The sequence below is a fragment of the Salvelinus namaycush genome, chromosome 40 (assembly GCF_016432855.1).
Source record: "Salvelinus namaycush isolate Seneca chromosome 40, SaNama_1.0, whole genome shotgun sequence".
NCBI classification, from domain to species: domain Eukaryota; kingdom Metazoa; phylum Chordata; class Actinopteri; order Salmoniformes; family Salmonidae; genus Salvelinus; species Salvelinus namaycush.
The window spans coordinates 17,150,683-17,169,238 of NC_052346.1; the positions used below are offsets into that span (position 1 = coordinate 17,150,683).

General features: G+C 45.0%; 1 protein-coding gene across 1 annotated transcript in view; it reads right to left on the reverse strand.

The window, feature by feature from the left end:
* LOC120033432 (guanine nucleotide exchange factor DBS-like) overlaps positions 1 to 15,022 on the reverse strand; it is a 35,045-nt gene extending 20,023 nt beyond the window's left edge. The window contains exons 1-7 of the mRNA XM_038979792.1: positions 14,944 to 15,022; positions 12,771 to 12,885; positions 8,357 to 8,447; positions 1,125 to 1,244; positions 898 to 1,014; positions 556 to 705; positions 169 to 293 (exon numbers count right to left, since the gene is read on the reverse strand). Coding sequence (XP_038835720.1) covers positions 169 to 293; positions 556 to 705; positions 898 to 1,014; positions 1,125 to 1,244; positions 8,357 to 8,447; positions 12,771 to 12,885; positions 14,944 to 15,019 — 794 coding nt within the window. The 5' untranslated portion in view covers positions 15,020 to 15,022. The remainder of the gene's footprint in view (positions 1 to 168; positions 294 to 555; positions 706 to 897; positions 1,015 to 1,124; positions 1,245 to 8,356; positions 8,448 to 12,770; positions 12,886 to 14,943) is intronic.
* Positions 15,023 to 18,556: the final 3,534 nt, after the last annotated feature.

Sequence of the window (18,556 nt, forward strand, 5' to 3'; positions counted from 1 at the left end):
TTAGCATTAAAGGGACAGTTCACCCTAAAATTGATATGGCGCCAAACTTTTCCATTAATTTAGGATTGAGGCATACATACAGATTTAGTATGATCTAAACAACTTTAGACCACTTCTTAGGTATGAGAGTACCTCTAAGCCTGACCCTTGACCCCTGTCCCCTCTGACCTCTGCACGGTGGCCAGGTTCTCCAGTTCGTCCTGGTTCATTGTATAGTCAGGTTCTCTCTGCAGGGGCTCGTTGATGCTCTCCAGGAGCCGGCCCCCCTGGCCCAGGGCCACACACAGGTCCTCCTGGGAGAAAGACAGGACATGGACACATCCGTTAGAGGGATCTACCATTGGACAGTACAGAGTATACAGTCTCAGCTACAGCCAAAGTCTGTTCTTCAGTATATCTTTCCCCTGAGAAACACAAACATCAGGAACAAATCAGGAACTGAATGTTTAATCGTGCCTTGAATTTCAGATGAATTGACCTCAACACTATCACTTAAAACATGGAGTTTTTGGTAATAGTCTGCATATTAATGACTTGGTCCCTCCATGCCCTTACCTTCATCTGTCCCTTCTTCTCGGTGTGTGTGGCCAGCAGGTTGGACGTGGCCTGGGCGTTGTTGGGTAGCTCGGTCTCGGCCAGCTCCGTCCCAAACGACTGCAGGGTCTGTGCCGTGGTCTTCACCATCAGAGCAAAGGCCTCGATAGCCTGAGGACCGGACAAACACAACCCAATTGTGTCATCACTGGTTATAAACACACACACATCCCATTGAGATGGGGCGGACTAATGGGAGAGTTTAGAATGAGTTCAGTTCAGTGCGCAGATATCAGGTTAGGATTGGGCCCTATGTATTCTGTCAGGGGTCTGGTGGGAAGGGTGTGGTAGTAGGGTACTCACGGTGCGGTGTGAGATCCAGGTATCATGGCAGTAATCCTGGGTTCCTCCCAGCTCCTGGGGCAGCTGCGTCCGGTCGATGTAGGCATGGAGCTCCGTCACAGAGCTCAGCATCACCACCTGAGACATAGGGAGTCAACACACATTAACCTACATATGAGACGCATACAAACGTCCACTAACGTCCTCACATCAGACGAGCACGTGCACATGCATATAAAAAAACATACCGGCACCTTCATCTTGAACTCATCCCTGTTGAACTTGAAGAAGATGTCGGAGAGCGTCCGCTGGAATAAGGTGGAGGGCCGCAAGACCAGAACCAGCTGTAAATTCACTGGGAATGAGCCCTGTGGAACACACACATTCATTACTTTGTGTTGTTATTGTTGTTGTTGATGGGGGATAAACTTTCAGAAGTCTTATGGACTTCTTTTTATCCTACAAAACTCCCTAGTCCTTGCCGATGACAAGCATACCAATAACATGATGCAGCCACCACCATGGTTGAAAATATGAACAGTGGTAGTCAGTGTTGTGTTGGATTTTCCCCAAACATAACGCTTTGTATTCAGGACATAAAGTTAATTTCTTTGCCACATTTTTTGCAGTTTTACTTTAGTACCTTAATGCAAACAGGATGCATGTTTTGGAATATTTGTATTCTGTACAGGCTTCCTTCTTTTCACTCTGTCATTTAGGTTAGTAAATGTTGTTGATCCATCCTCAGTTTCCTCCTATCACAGCCATTATACTCTGTAACTGTTTTAAAGTCACCATTGGCCTCATGGTGAAATCCCTGAGCGGTTTCCTTCCTCTCCGGCAACTGTGTTAGTGACTGGGTGTATTGATACACCATCCAAAGTGTAATTAATAACTTCACCATGCTCAAAGGGATATTTAAATGTCTGCTTTGTCCATTTTTAGCCATCTACCAATAGGTGCCCTTCTTTGCGAGGCATTGGAAAACCTCCCTGGTCTTTGTGGTTGAATCTGTGTTGGAAATTCACTGCTCGACTGAGGGACCTTACAGAAAATGTTATGAGGTAGTCAATTATGGTAAACACTATTATTACACACACAGTGAGTCCATGCAACTTATTATGTGACTTATTACGCACAGTTTTACTCCTGAACTTATTTAGCCATGCCGTAGCAAAGGGGTTGAATACTTACTGACTCAAGACATTTCAGCTTTTCATTTTTAATGAATTTGTAAATATTTCTAAAAACATAATTCCATTTTGACATTATGGGGTATTGTGTGTAGGCCAGTGACACAAAATATAAATGTAATCCATTTTAAATTCAGGCTGTAACACAACAACATGTGGAGAAAGTCGAGAAGTGTGAATACTTTCTGAAGGCACTGTAAGCCAGGTTGTTAGTGGCTTGTTGTAACAGGAGTTGTGAATTACTCTGCTCTACAGGGGGGTCTAGCTAGAGTAGGACAACCTTCCTCAGCCTAGGGCACACAAACAACACTACCCACAGTAGAACCAACATACCCACAGTGATGTAGCATCACCACACTCCACTGCTGCTGGCTACAGCTGACATATATTGCAGGCTGAGTGGACATAACACTGATCCCTGGAGGAGTGGAGGGGGGGAGTGATAACGCTTCAACTAATATCACTGGAGGTGCAGCCAAAAATATCTAGTGCATGTTATAAAACAGGTGCATCTCTCTCTTGTTTTAGAATAGATACTTTTATTGAATTCTTTGGGTTGAAAATACTGAGAAGAGATTTCGCCAGAAAACCCAGAATCCACACAGCAACTGACAGCCTGAATATAGCCTATTGTCTGATTGGATGAGCCAGAGTCATATATATACACACACACACACACACTATACATACAGTTATATACACTCCCCTATGTATTTACCTGGACAGTGAAGATAAAAGTGCATTTGCAGTTTATTTTGGTGGGGTTTATAGGCATAAAATTATACCCCCCCAAGAATGCTAACCTCCCCTGTTATTGGTAATGGTGAGTGGTAAGCATGTTTTGGTGGCATGATCTCATTAACGTAGAAGTGTTCAGAAACATATTCTATTCTTATTTACAGTAAAAGTGACCAAAAAATGACAATACGTTATTTACCATTAATTTCTATTGGGCACAACAATCTGAAACACAGACAAAACAAACTGCAAATGCATCCAAGTTTATTGTGCCTCAAACTTGATGTAGTCATTGCGTGCTAGGAATATGGGACCAAATACTACATTTTGAACTACTTATGACACCTTCAAATTGGGGGACTTCAATTTTTAAACGGTAAAACAGTGCCTTCAGGAAATATTTATACCCCTTGACTTATTCCACATTTTGTTGTGTTACAGCCTGAATTTATCTCACCCCAAATCCAGATACAAGACGTAATCGCCGTCAAAAAGTTATTCTACAAAGTATTCACTTAGGGGTGTGAATACTTCTGTAAATGAGATATTTATGTATTTCATTTTCAAGAAATGTGCAAAATCTTCTAAAAACCCATTCTCACTTTGTCATTATGGGGTTTTGCGTGTAGGTGGGTGAGAAAAAAACAGGACTTAATCCATTTTGAATTCAGGCTGTAACAACAAAATGTTGCATAAGTCAAGGGGTATGAATACTTTCTGAACTGTATGTATGAAAATACCCTCAAATAAAAGGTGACATTCTGTACTGTCGCCTCATATTAAACATTTGATCTCAAATCCAAAATGCTGGAGTATAGAGACAAATTAAAAGTTTTTGCCTAACTGTTCAAATAAATACGTGGAGGTTTGTAACCACAGTAAAACCTCTGCAAATCACAATTCCAATTAGCAGCATAAGGCTCTATTTCAGCAGTACGATGTCATCTCATATTGCCAAACGGCTGCTTCCCAGAGACTAGCCCACTACATCCACACACAGCTGCTCACCAACCCTGCAAGACCACGTTGCCATGGAAACTGCACTCCTTGGGAGAAAGAGATGAGGTTCTACACAGCGAAGGTTTCCACATCTGTCACACAGCCAGTCTATTTTTTATTAATTAATTGCATCTAGTAAATAAAGGACTGCTCTTTCTCACTGAAAAAAATGTGTCAATGACCAGGTTTCAAACCTGGATCTCAAGACTGCTTTAGCCCACTGAGCTAAAGACCTAGGCATTTGCTCGGGGAGCTAACACGTGTCTTCAGGTGTTAGGCAAGGTCACTCAAATCTGAATGTATTACTGAACTACCACCGCAAAATCAATGAAGAGATCCTGAGAGATAAAACGTGTTCATCTTCATTACCTCTCATTATTTATCTCCTAATCAATAATCCAGCGCACGGTCAAACTGTCTATCCTGCACATGACGTGACACTCAAACAAATGACTTGATCTGTTTGGGACTGATGCTGTATGGGACTGATGGCTGTATGGGACTGGAGCAAGCCTGCTGTGATTGGAGCTTGACTGTTATTAGGCTCCTCATCTCAGTAGATTTGAACCCTATTTGCATATAATATGGCCCTTTTCTATCACAGTAACCCATCAATATTTTTGGAGAGCTTGAGGTTTGCTGACACTAAAATCCTAAAAGCACTTTAACAGCGGGCGGGCGGACGTTAAAACCATTTAATGAGAACATGGAACGAGGGGCTGCTTCTTGACCATCAAACTGTGATTTCCATAACAATACTGTAATGACCTGACTAGATCATAAATGAACAATTGTCCAGACAGAGGCTTGAGTTTGCGAATTGACGGTTTATTAAACCAACTTTACACAGGCTACTGTTTGGGCCGTAGCACACGCCAAATAAATGACAGATAACCCACAAGCCAATCGTGACCTTCTCTTGTGAAGCCCAGACGTAAGAGAGAGAACAAAGGCGAAACCTGGTCTTAACTTCCAATGCTCCATCCCCCTGCCCAACCCCCCTCCACGCCACTCCGCCAACCGCCAGGATGCCCGGCATCAGAACATTCCAGGCATTCCCGTGATTGGCAGATAGCAGGTTGATTGACATGTCGGACCCCGCGAACACTGGGTACTGGTCAGTACAACACAACCACCTACTAGCCTAACACAACACACAGCTGTCTGTGCGGGTCGCTACAATACCATTCCACGTAGTCCGACTCTGGTATATCCAATGACAGCTCATGTTAAACCCAGCTACACAGTATATGATATACTGTAGGAAGTAATAATGGAACACATATTAGAATAAGGATTTTCACTGGGGTCTGTTGGGAGGGAACTCACCCCATCCACTGCTAACGTGTAGCAGCACCCACTTAGATGATAGGTGGTGGCCATGTTGTAACAGAACACTCAAACCACACATCAGCTAGCTGTTATGGTGGAACAGCTGATTTGGTCATTTATTCTGAACATGTTTTTCGATCTCCAATGTCGTTCTGTAGGGAGTACCATATAGACAGAACACTGATCAGGATAACCTTGACATATGTCAGCTACAGAGGAAGATGCATGGCCTCCAGCCTACAGCATAACAAACACATTCACGAGATATGCCATCACACACACACACACACACACCCCGTCCTTTCACTGGGAAGCCCCTACAAACAGATACATACACGAGCACACACAGACCAATATATCCTATCTACAGTAAGTCTCTTCCCCATCACACTCAGCTGAGTAGCCTGACACCACTATCTCTCCCCATCACACTCAGCTGAGTAGCTGGACACCGCTATCTCTTCCCCACCACACCCAGCTGAGTAGCCTGATATCACTATCTCTACCCCATCACACCCAGCTGAGTAGCCTGACACCGCTATCTCTCCCACACCACACCCAGCTGAGTAGCCTGATACCACTATCTCTCCCCCATCACACCCAGCTGAGTAGCCTGACACCGCTATCTCTCCCCATCACACCCAACTGAGTAGCCTGACACCACTATCTCTCCCCATCACACCCAGCTGAGTAGCCTGATACCACTATCTCTCCCCCATCACACCCAGCTGAGTAGCCTGACACCACTATCTCTCCCCCATCACACCCAGCTGAGTAGCCTGACACCACTATCTCTCCCCCATCACACCCAGCTGAGTAGCCTGACACCCCTATCTCTCCCCCATCACACCCAGCTGAGTAGCCTGACACCACTATCTCTCCCCCATCACACCCAGCTGAGTAGCCTGACACCACTATCTCTCCCCCATCACACCCAGCTGAGTAGCCTGACACCACTATCTCTCCCCCATCACACCCAGCTGAGTAGCCTGACACCACTATCTCTCCCCCATCACACCCAGCTGAGTAGCCTGACACCACTATCTCTTCCCCATGCTGCTCATCTCCCTAGCGGGTTCCATCTCTCTCACATGCCCCCCCCCTCCTCTTCTCCATAGCCCAGCCCCTCTCCCTCCACGCCCCCTCCTCCTCTCCATAGCCATGCCCCTCTACCTCCCGCCTGCCTCCCTCCCTCCCTCCTCCTCCTCTCCATAGCCCAGCCCCTCTCTCTCCCCCTGCCTCCCTCCTCCTCCTCTCCATAGCCCAGCCCCTCTCTCTCCCCCTGCCTCCCTCCTCCTCCTCTCCATAGCCCAGCCCCTCTCTCTCCCCCTGCCTCCCTCCTCCTCCTCTCCATAGCCCAGCCCCTCTCTCTCCCCCTGCCTCCCCCCTCCTCCTCTCCATAGCCCAGCCCCTCTACCCCCCCCCCGCTTCAGTACCATGCAGTGCAGTGCCTAGGGGTGAGTAATGACACCAACCCTCTGCTCCTCACACTGCAGGCCCACAGGGACACAGTCACAAATCATACTGGTAATCACAATCACAATCAAAATCACAGACACTGCATGCTTGAGTGTGTGTGTGTGTGTGTGTGTGTGTGTGTGTGTGTGTGTGTGTGTGTGTGTGTGTGTGTGTGTTTGTGTTTGCCCTTGGAGCCACCACACTGATACTGTACTCTACTAATCAGCAGGTTTCCCCAGCCTGTTTACACACTACTATCACTGTAGGGAAATCAATGAACACACACACACTTAACAGAGGCTTACAGAGGACGACTGTCCTACCTCAGCAATGTTAACAGCTCAACACCAGCCTCCTCCCCTCCCTTGTCACATGGACAGACCCAATGGGTTGGAACAGCCCATTATTACTGGGGGGCTGACAGGCCCATATAAGGAGAATGATGGAGACATGGTTTGCTGATGGGAGATGGGTGAGCTAAAAGGTTAACATTTGTCAATGTTATATTTATAGAAAAGTAATATTTCTGTTTTGTTTGTCTGTTTCATAACTCTGCATTTATTACCAACATTATAAAAAACACTTAGATGTGAAGCCTGTATCAAGTTATTATGATGGTGATTCCTAGAACTCATTGTGAACTCATCCTAGAACTCATCAAATCACCCTATCCCCTCCCTAGTCAATTCACCCTATCCCCTCCCTAGTCAAATCACCCTATCCCCTCCCTAGTCAAATCACCCTATCCCCTCCCTAGTCAAATCACCCTATCCCCTCCCTAGTCAAATCACCCTATCCCCTCCCTAGTCAAATCACCCTATCCCCTCCCTAGTCAAATCACCCTATCCCCTCCCTAGTCAATTCACCCTATCCCCTCAATCACCCTATCCCCTCCCTACTCAATCACCCTATCCCCTCAATCACCCTATCCCCTCCCTACTCAATCACTCTATCCCCTCCCTACTCAATCACTCTATCCCCTCCCTAGTCAATTCACCCTATCCCCTCAATCACCCTAACCCCTCAATCACCCTATCCCCCCCCTACTCAATCACCCTATCCCCTCAATCACCCTATCCCCTCAATCACTCTATCCCCTCAATCACTCTATCCCCTCCCTACTCAATCACCCTATCCCCTCCCTACTCAATCACCCTATCCCCTCCAGCTACGGCTGTTGAGCTGTCACAGCCTGTACCACATGCAGTGAGTGAGAGAGGGAGGGAGAGAGAGAGGAAAGAGAGAAAGACGGATTATTACGAAATATTTTCTCAGATTGTTCTGGCAATTCTAACATAGAAACTTCATTGGGAGGAAGGATGTTCAACAAGCTTTTTACATTTGTATCACAAACAATATGAGAAAATCAAGATGAAAGTGGCCATATAAGGCCCTTTTTAGACCTATACATGCCTCCTGTGAGACCCTACATGATACAGACAACATCTTGGTGCAATTATACAGTTCCCTCCTGCAGAACTAGGCTATTAGTTAGTTTCACCAGACAGCAAGACACCTCACGGCGAAGTCTGCACTGTGCCACTACTCTGATATACAAAGGTTTCCTGTCGCTCAGCACATCTCTAACACCTGTTAACGTGCATGTTCTAATAGATTACACAACAGATTACACACACACCCTCAGCATACAGTGTTAATGAGGCGTACAAACACACACACACACACACACACACACACACACACACACACACACACACACACACACACACACACACACACACACACACTGGGTTACTCACTGCAATGCGTAGCAGGGTCCCCTTGACGGCGGTCCATCTGTCTTGGCGGCGGTCGATGACCAGGATGAAGCCCACTCCAGACGCTGTCACACTGCAGGAGAGCGAGACACGGTCACCACAACAACATGGATGTGTGTGTATGTTACCACGGTTACATGGGTGTGTGTATGTGTGTATTCTCCTAATGACAGGACCCTTGACTGCTCCAAGATCACAGGCTACCCACAGGCTGTGGCATTAGAACGGCCCGCTCAATCCCTGTGTGTGAATCCCTCTCAGTCAATTAGCAGATGCTCTTAACAAGAGAGACAACCACACACACAGAAATGTGAAAGAGTCAATGCTGCTGAGGTGGTGCATCTAGTAAGGTGGTGAGGTGGTGCATCTACCAAAATGTAGCCTCTTCCTCAGGTTAATCCCATTGATGTCACACGACAGGATACATCTGTTATTCCCAAATGTTATTCCCAAAACCTCCTCAATAGGATGTCATCTCCTTCTCCCATTCCTTTTCTCTGTTATTCCGGTATTCTGGTTTTCCCTCTCTGCAGATCCCGTTTGTTAAGCACCAGCGTTCTGTTTACAGCTCTGATAGAACGGGAGCCAACCGCCAAGCCCCCCCGAGAACAACTCTCCTCTGCCTACCCGCTTCTCTACACCAGCCAATCAACTCAGCCCTGCATCTCCCCCATAGCCTATCACAGAGCAGCATACGGGTGATGGACAGCGGTGGCGGGAGTGTGTTTGAATGGCTCATGAGCAGAGGGGGGCGGGACATCTGATGGAGAATGAGATGGGATCCACCCCCCTTTAGCTGGTAGGTGAGGGAACCGCAAAATTGTCATTAATTCAATTGCCGCCATGACAGTGGTGCACACACACACACACACACCTTTCTTCTCGCTTTAGCTATAGAGCTTCCCCTCCCCTCCCCCTCGTCTCATTGGCTCTATCCCTCTCTCTCCCCCTCCTTTCCTCTCTCTCTCTCCCTCTCTGCTCAGCAGCATGTGTGTTGGCAGTGAGGAGAGCACAGAGGTAAAGGACAAGGAGGAAGCCATAGAGATAGAGAGAGATTTATAGAAATAAAGGTAGAGAGATGAACAAAGAGAGAGGGAGAGGACAGAGAAAAAGGAGAGGAGAAAGGGAGAGAGCATGCATCTTGTGAGATAAAACGGACAGTGATATGATTTTATCCAGTGGTACTAATCAGGACCGTCCATAGGGCTGAACTGGCAGCATGATGGATGTTTCTCTATAGGACACAGTGTTAAATACAACACTCTGATTCAGAGATAAACTCATAGTAATTAAACACCCAGGACACCCAGGACACCCCGTCTATACCCCCACAATTCCCCCTCTTTCATATCTCCTCTTCCAGCTCCCTTTTTCTACCCCCTTATAGTCACTCACGCTTTCGGTCTGGCGAGCGCGCTAGAGAGAGAGAAAGAAAGAAAGAAAGAGTGAGTAAGTAAGTAAGAGAGAAAGGGAGAGGCACAGAGAAAGAGAAGGAAAGCGAGGGAATAAATGAAAGCAAGCTAGAGAGCACAATAGAGAAGGAAAGCACCCCTCCTCTCTCAATTCAAGGGGCTTTATTGGCATGGGAAACATATGTTAACATTGCCAAAGCAAGTGAGGTAGATAATATACAAAATTGAAATACACAATAAAAATGAACAGTAAACATTACACTCACAGATGTTCCAAAAGAATAAAGACATTACAAATGTCATATTATGTATATATACAGTGTTGTAACGATGTGCAAATAGTTAAAGTAAAAAAGAGAACATAAATAAACATAAATATGGGTTGTAATTTACAATGGTGTTTGTTCTTCACTGGTTGACCTTTTCTTGTGGCAACAGGTCACAAATCTTACTGCTGTGATGGCACACTGTGGTATTTCACCCAGTAGATATGGGAGTTTATCAAAATCGGGTTTGTTTTCGAATTCTTTGTGGATCTGTGTAATCTGAGGGAAATATGTCTCTCTAATATGGTCATACATTGGGCAGGAGGTTAGGAAGTGCAGCTCAGTTTCCACCTCATTTTGTGGGCAGTGTGCACATAGCCTGTCTTCTCTTGAGAGCCAGGTCTGCCTACAGCGACCTTTCTCAATAGCAAGGCTATGCTCACTGAGTCTGTACATAGTCAAAGCTTTCCTTAAGTTTGGGTCAGTCACAGTGGTCAGGTATTCTGCCACTGTGTACTCTCTGTTTAGGGCCAAATAGCATTCTAGTTTGTTCAGTTTTTTAAAAATTCTTTCCAATGTGTCAAGTAATTATCTTTTTGTTTTCTCATGATTTGCTTGAGTCTAATTGTGTTGCTGTCCTGGGTATCTGTGGGGTGTGTTTGTGTTTGTGAACAGAGCCCCAGGACCAGCTTGCTTAGGGGACTCTTCTCCAGGTTCATCTCTCTGTAGGTGATGGCTTTGTTATGGAAGGTTTGGGAATCGCTTCCTTTTAGGTGGTTGTTGAATTTAACGGCTCTTTTCTGGATTTTGGTCCTGGCAACTGGACCTTTTTTGGAACACCATTATTTTGGTCTTACTGAGATTTATTTTCAGGTTCCAGGTCTGACAGAATCTGTGCAGAAGATCTAGGTGCTGCTGTAGGCCCTCCATGGTTGGTGACAGAAGCACCAGATCAGCAAACAGTAGACATTTGACTTCAGATTCTAGTAGGGTGAGGCCGGGTGCTGCAGACTTTGGGGGTGGGTGGGGATTAAGCTGCATCTCTGTCTCACCCCACGGCCCTGTGGGAAGAAATGTGTGTGTTTTTTGCCTATTTAACCGCACACATGTTGTTTGTGTACATGGATTTTATAATGTTGTCTGTTTTTCCCCCAACACCGCTTCCCATCAATTTGTATAGCAGACCCTCATGCCAAATTGAGTCTAAGGCTTTTTTGAAATCAACAAAGCATGAGAAGACGTTGCCTTTGTTTTGGTTTGTTTGCTTGTTTGTCAATTAGGGTGTGCAGGGTGAATACGTGTTCTGTCATACGATAATTTGGTAAAAAGCCAATTTGACATTTTCTCAGTACATTGTTTTCACTGAGGAAATGTACGAGTCTGCTGTTAATGATAATGCAGAGGATTTTCCCAAGGTTGCTGTTGACGCATATCCCACGGTAGTTATTGGGGTCAAATTTGTCTCCACTTTTGTGGATTGGGGTGATCAGTCCTTGATTCCAAATATTGGGGAAGATGCCAGAGCTGAGGATTATGTTAAATGAGTTTTAGTATAGCTAATTGGAATTTGTTGTCTGTATATTTGATCATTTCATTGAGGATACCATCAACACCACAGGCCTTTTTGGGTTGCATTTGACACAGATGGGTTCCCTCCGGCTGTAACGCATGGATAGTATATGATACTATATTACTTAGAAATATATGTGTTCTTTCTTGTTTTGTCAATTCAAATTAGTCTGAAATTACATCTTTACAGAACTCCTTTGTATGACAAACTGCTTCCATATAGCAGCTGAGCCCTGGAGTCTTTTAACTAACAGACCCCATTAGATACACAAGGAGTCTCTTTCATTAACACCTCCACCTCCTGTCCTCCACACCAGTCATGCTCCGTCTCTCCAAGGCCCCCCCCCCCCCCCCCCCTCCGGCCAACTCCCACAGGGGTCAGGGGTTAAAGGTTTCACCATTAGCTAATGGGGAGGGGAGGATATGATCCATTTTATGACTTTTTTTTAGTTATTCAACATTTGTTAATATCAGGAATTCCTATTGAGATAGAGAATATCGTGGGATATCTGGCCAATAAGGTAGTTCCTGTATAGAAACAAACAGGACATACACCACATGTACCAGGACATACACCACATGTACCAGGACTTACACCTCGTGTACCAGGACATACACCTCGTGTACCAGGACATACACCTCGTGTACCAGGACATACACCTCGTGTACCAGGACATACACCTCATGTACCAGGACATACACCACATGTACCAGGACATACACCACATGTACCAGGACTTACACCTCGTGTACCAGGACATACACCTCGTGTACCAGGACATACACCACGTGTACCAGGACATACACCTCATGTACCAGGACATACACCACATGTACCAGGACATACACCACATGTACCAGGACATACACCACATGTACCAGGACATACACCACATGTACCAGTTGCAGCAACGTTGAGGTGTAATATAGATGCCAACTATAATGGTTAAGATACAGTCCTGCATAAGACAAGTTCACTTTGTTGTAGGGAGATTCATTGTTCTGTTCAAACAAAGGAACTGTGAAAATAGTTCTACACTGACATCTGCTGGTAGGCATTGTTACCACACCACTTCCTCAACTATACAAAGTAATGACAAGTTCAAGCATCAGAGTGTGCAATGCATTGTGTGTGTGTGTGTGTGTCACCTGGGCACACTGGTCAGGTAGGTCAGCACGTTGTGGAACTCTTCCTCCTCGAGCTCGCCAAACGCAGGGAATTCTGGGAACACGATGATGGGACTGCCGTTCTCAGCTCGGCCCCCTGGGAAAGAAATGGGGACGTTTGATTGATTAATTGATTAAATTTGTTCAACAAGGCCATCATTTTGCCCTCAATTAGACAGCACGTACAGCCCCCCATATCCCCCTTTCAGACCCCACAGAATAGACAGTGACAAGCTTTGGAATCCTTTTATTTAATGTGTTTTAAAACGTTCATCTACATCATAATGTCCATTATTCTTCTGATAGAAATAGCTAACCCACCCCAGTGGAATGAACACACAGAGTAGCGGTTCAAGCCTCTCCTTGGGGACCCCCAGCTGTTCCATGTATTTTAACTATTCCACAGCTAGCACACCGGATTCAACTTGTCAGCTAATCATCAAGCCCTTTGTGAAACGTCTGGGGGTTCCCCGAGGAGAGATTTTGAGAACCATTGACCCAGAGGAATCATGTGACGGTCTGAGTGACGGTCTGAGTGGGGGAGGGGAAGATTAAAGGATGAGATATAGGATCCATCTTCTCCCACAAAGCCTGGTGTTACTGCGGCTCTGCAGGCTGCAATAAGTCTCTTCTATTTTTATTCTTCCTTTTTAACTCTGCGTTGTCGGCAAAGGACTCGCGAGTAAGCGTTTCACGGTAAAGCCTACACCCGTTGTATTCGGCGCCTGTGACAAATCAAATTTGATTTGATTTAGTGCTAGAGGAGGGTACAGGGAATGAGAAATGAACAGGTGTGAGTAGAGACAAAGAGACAGACGGTCTGTGTGAATCTCTGCACCAGCCGTGCCACTAGAGCAGAACCATAGCACTGTGCCCTGATCCATCTGGTACCATGTGTGTATGTGTGTTAGGCAGACACCTGCCTGAGTAGGCAACTAGAGAAGGACCAGAGGTTAATGATTACAACACAAAACAAGGCCTGGAGACACATACAACCTCCAGGGTAGAGGACATACAGAGAGAACAGGGAAGGAACAGTAACACAGCAGGAGTCTTTAATGACACAGCTAAAACAGTATTGTTGCGTCACACTCTCACCCTCTGGGCTTGGAGTCAATCTAGTGGCGTACCTAGGCTGTAGCGTAGAAGTATGAATTAGAAATAGACCAAGGGTCATCTTCATCAGACTTAGCTGTGTGCTCATATGACTCCTCATCAGAGGGTGGGCAGCTGTCATGAACACACACACATACATCACCCCTGGCAACCACAGAGTTATTAAACACACTGACAGAGAGATGTGAAGACAAATAGACTCTACACAGACTGTACACAACCTAAGAACAGGTTCCGGGCAAGACATGTAACAGCAACCATAAAACATAGACAGTTAGGAACTGAAGCTCGTGCAATTCAGTTAGAGAGACACACACACACACTCTCTCTCGCTCTCAACGGGTGGAGTGTTAAATTCAGTCACACACTCAGCAGCCAAACACAGCAGCACATAGTGCCACACACACTTGGCTCTTCCAACCGTTGCAGGGCCAGGTTGCCAAGTGGATCGCCGTGTCGATTAATTATTCACGGGCCGTCTCCGTGCCGTTATTATCCGTGGTAACCCGACGTGGGGCCCTATCTGGGTTGGCATCGCTGTAGTAACGGAACAAACTGAGTTGGCCCAACTCTTGGAAATATGGGTCTGGTGTAGAACAGTTTCCCTCAGTTTTCCCCCAAAGGTCAGGTCGTTACAAAAGTCTTAGTTTAGTTAAGTCATACAACAGAAATCAGGTTGAAAAACACTGCTGTACTCTATCTGGCAGCCAGAGTGCTATTCCTGTACTTTTATAAATAGGAAAATGCTGACGGATTATGTTTTGATGTTTAGGCCAGCTACTTCACTCAGCTACTTCACTCAGCTACTTCACTCATACAGCGTGATATGATTGTTGCTCCATCAGATGCTGTCAGCTTTGGGGATGGTTCACTGTTATAAGCTTCTGCCATATTGCTTAAGCTTTTTCCATCTGTGAAGGGAGATCTTCAAGGGCCTTGGCATAGCGTTGGGATTGGCTCACTCGGATGTTTGGGATTGAACCACTGTGAGAGGTAACTATGAAGGAGGGAGCGATGGAGGGAAAAGAAAAAGACTGACCTGAGAGGAAAGCAAACCGTTTCCTGAGGTCAGGATCGATGTCTGCAGCAAACAGACGATCACTCTCCTGCTGCATGATGTCATCTGGAAGATAAGAGACAAAAAAACACATCAACTACAGTTACAGTAACATACAGTATTTACAACAATAGATGACATTTACAGTAACAAACAGTATTTACAACAATAGATGACAGATACAGTAACACAGTATTTACAGTAGATGACAGTTACAGTAACATACAGTATTTACAACAATAGATGACAGATACAGTAACTGATAAGGGAATTTATATGTTTAAAGTAATGACTAAAGAATTCCACCCTGAAACGTAATTATTAGACTATGTAAAATGTATTAGAATAATTAGACTAAAATCCAATAAAGGTTTGGTTGAGACAAGTTAAGGGTGATAAATGTGTGACTGAGAAAACACAGAGGACAATTGAACTATACATGACCTGACCTGGTTGGAACTCTGAAAAACCTACGACAGGAAAGAGGCCCTGTCAAGGCCCCTTTAATCTAGGGAGGAAGGGAACGGCATGGAACTGCCAGCTTGGTAGAATCGTGATAAACGAGGAATGTGAACCGTAGAAAAAGATACAGCCCACCTACTGTTTGTGTGTGTGTGTGTGTGTGGGAGTTAGAAAATTAATGTCTTTGCATTTTTGACTTTAGAACGTTCTCTGAATAAAGAACAACGAACCCGTTTTGCAGAATCTGAGTCTTTGCCTAATTATTATTAAACCCAGGGTCTTACAAACCTCGCGGATTTGTCAAAGCTTAAATGATTGTTTAGTTATCATTGGGATTGAACATTCTCATAACAGTAACATACAGTATTTACAACAATATATGACAATTACAGTAACATACAGTATTTACAACAATAGATGACAGTTACAGTAACATACAGTATTTACAATAATAGAGCATAGTATTAGTCACACAGAGCACCTGGAATGACATGACAGAGAGAGGAGCAGAGACCCCACTGACCCACTTCTCAAGGAGAAGTCCCCCCAAATCCCCCCTTTTCTCCAACTTTCAGTCCCAGTGAGGAAGAGAGAGCGGGAGGTGAGGCTGAGGAGAGGAGTAGAGAGGGGAGAGGCTGAGGGGAGGAGGGGAGGCAGAGAGAGTATTGTTGTAAATACTGTATGTTAATGTAACTGTCATTTATTATTGTAAATACTGTATGTTACTGTACAGGTCATCTATTATTGTAAATACTGTATGTTACTGTAACTGTCGTCTATTATTGTAAATACTGTATGTGCCTATCTGAGTGAGTGAGTGAGAGAAAGAGAGAGAGAGAGAGAGGGTGAAAGGCTAGTGATAAGAGGGGGGTTGTTGGGGGGGGGGGTATGGTAGTGGTCCTGGGAATTGGCAATGCTGTGTGTGTGTGTGTGTGTGTGTGTCATGCTGTGTGTTGGCTGGCAGTAGGGGAGTGTACTGGTGAGAGGTGAGGGTGGTTGCAGCGGGTAGTGTATGGTGCTGTGGCATCATTGGGGTCTGAGGGATGGAATCAGAGTACTAAACAAACACACAGTTCAATGGGTTTCTACAGCTTTAGTATGATCTGTAACAGTCACCGAAGACATTAGCCAACATATTCTGACATCACTGGTATTTTATGCCAGCTAAGGGATTAAACATGCACACTTTCCCACTACCCTCCTCCTCCCTCCCTCTATCTTTTAGTGTGTCTAGGCCCTGCCTGGGAAACGAATCCCACTGATTGTCCCAGTAAAAGCCGCCGATGTTTCTCACACCAGGGCAGAGTGAACCACAAAACCAACCATCTACCCACATAGGCTGAAAGAGCATCAAAGGATCACCAAGGTATATTGAGACATTGATGGTTGCATGAACACCAACTCACTCCAACAACAGTAGTATCTCCAGGATAAAGAGCTTATAAAACACCCATCAGGTGTTGAAACACTCCGCTGCGTAGTAACTAACTCTCTTGCCAGCAAAGCGCTGTGTGTTTACTCTGTCAGTGGGTCATTAAACCAGGCTTTTCATCTGTCTAGATATAGCCAAGGTGCAGTGGCGACCCGTCATTCAAGGGGTGGTTGCAGTTTTGAGCCCCACCTGTTTAGCTAAAAAAATTATGTTTTACGTGTTATTTTGGTATTTATACCTTTCACATATCAGTTTGCAAACAATGTTAAAAAATAAATAATTGAGTTAATAAAGCCGAATACAAACATGGTCTCATTTTTGTTTTCTTAAGTAAGGCAGCTCCAAAATGCATGTTTCATCCTAGCTCAGTGCTTTCTGTGGTGGTGGGGCAGCCAGCGGAAAATACGGAGCGTAGGGGTTGGTAATGTTCTCTAGTTGCGCTGTGATTGTCTCAGTGTTCTGTCACTCATGGGAACACTACGTCACCACAAAATCTACAAGTAGAGCTCGAAAATTCAAGCCCCTGGGGTGCTGCCATAGTTACATTAGAAGTGTCCATCCAAGAAGGCTCAAGGTCAATGGCCACAGATAAAATTACGTCAAATCCCCTTATATCTACCGTAGTTTTGATTGGACTGATCATATCAACATCATACTTTCAAAATCTTAGCTAGCAGTCATCATCATGAATCAATCAAATGTATTTATAAAGCCCTTTTTACATCAGCCGATGTCACAAAGTGCTGTACAGAAACCCAGCCTAAAACCCCAAACAGCAAGCAATGCAGATGTAGAAGCACGGTGGCTAGGAAAAACTCCCTAGAAAGGCCAAAACCTAGGAAGAAACCTAGAGAGGAACTAGGCTGAGGGGTGGCCAGTCCTCTTCTGGCTGTGCCGGGTGGAGATTATAACAGAACATGGCCAAGATGTTCAAACGTTCATAGATTACTAATCAAGTCGACAATCTACTGGCAAATCCTTTTCAATCCTTGTCTTATGAAGAGAAATTATAGATAAAACGTATCGGTGCTCATCGGTCATGAACATTACACAACAAGTTGGAAATCACAAATTCAACAATGAGTGGTTTGGAAGGAATCAGTGGCTAACTGATGTGTTGCAAAGCAATCACTAGCCTGCTATTCAGACGAGTGGGCGTGTGGTCCAAGTCTGGGTTTAAGGGTCTCTTTTCCAAGCTTAAAAGGATAAACCTTCAACACCATGGTTGAATACATTGACCATGCTGTCAATCCAACATGACTTCTGCCGCGTTCAAAACAACTGGAAACTCGGAACTGGGAAATGGGAGACTTCAGTGAGTTCAAGACAACTGGGAACTCTGAACAAAACTAGCTCCGACTGGGAAAATACAGTCATACAATTCGGAATTCCAAGTCAGGAACTTGGGCTTCTTGCTTGAGCTCCTACCTGAAGATCACTGATGTCATGATTCAACCTTGTGTTTTTCTGAGTTCCCAGTTGTCTTGAATGCACCATAAATCCAGAGTGCCAGACTTTGATGACAAAGTTTGATGACAAAATTCGCCCACGAAGGACCACCGCACCACCTTCCTGTTCATTTGAGCACCGCACAAGGTGAGTCCAAAAATGTCTTGTATGCTGCTGCATCAATGATGTAATATGCCAGGGAGATATGTACACTGTAGCTAAGAAAGTAATACTAAGTGTATGTTGTGTCGT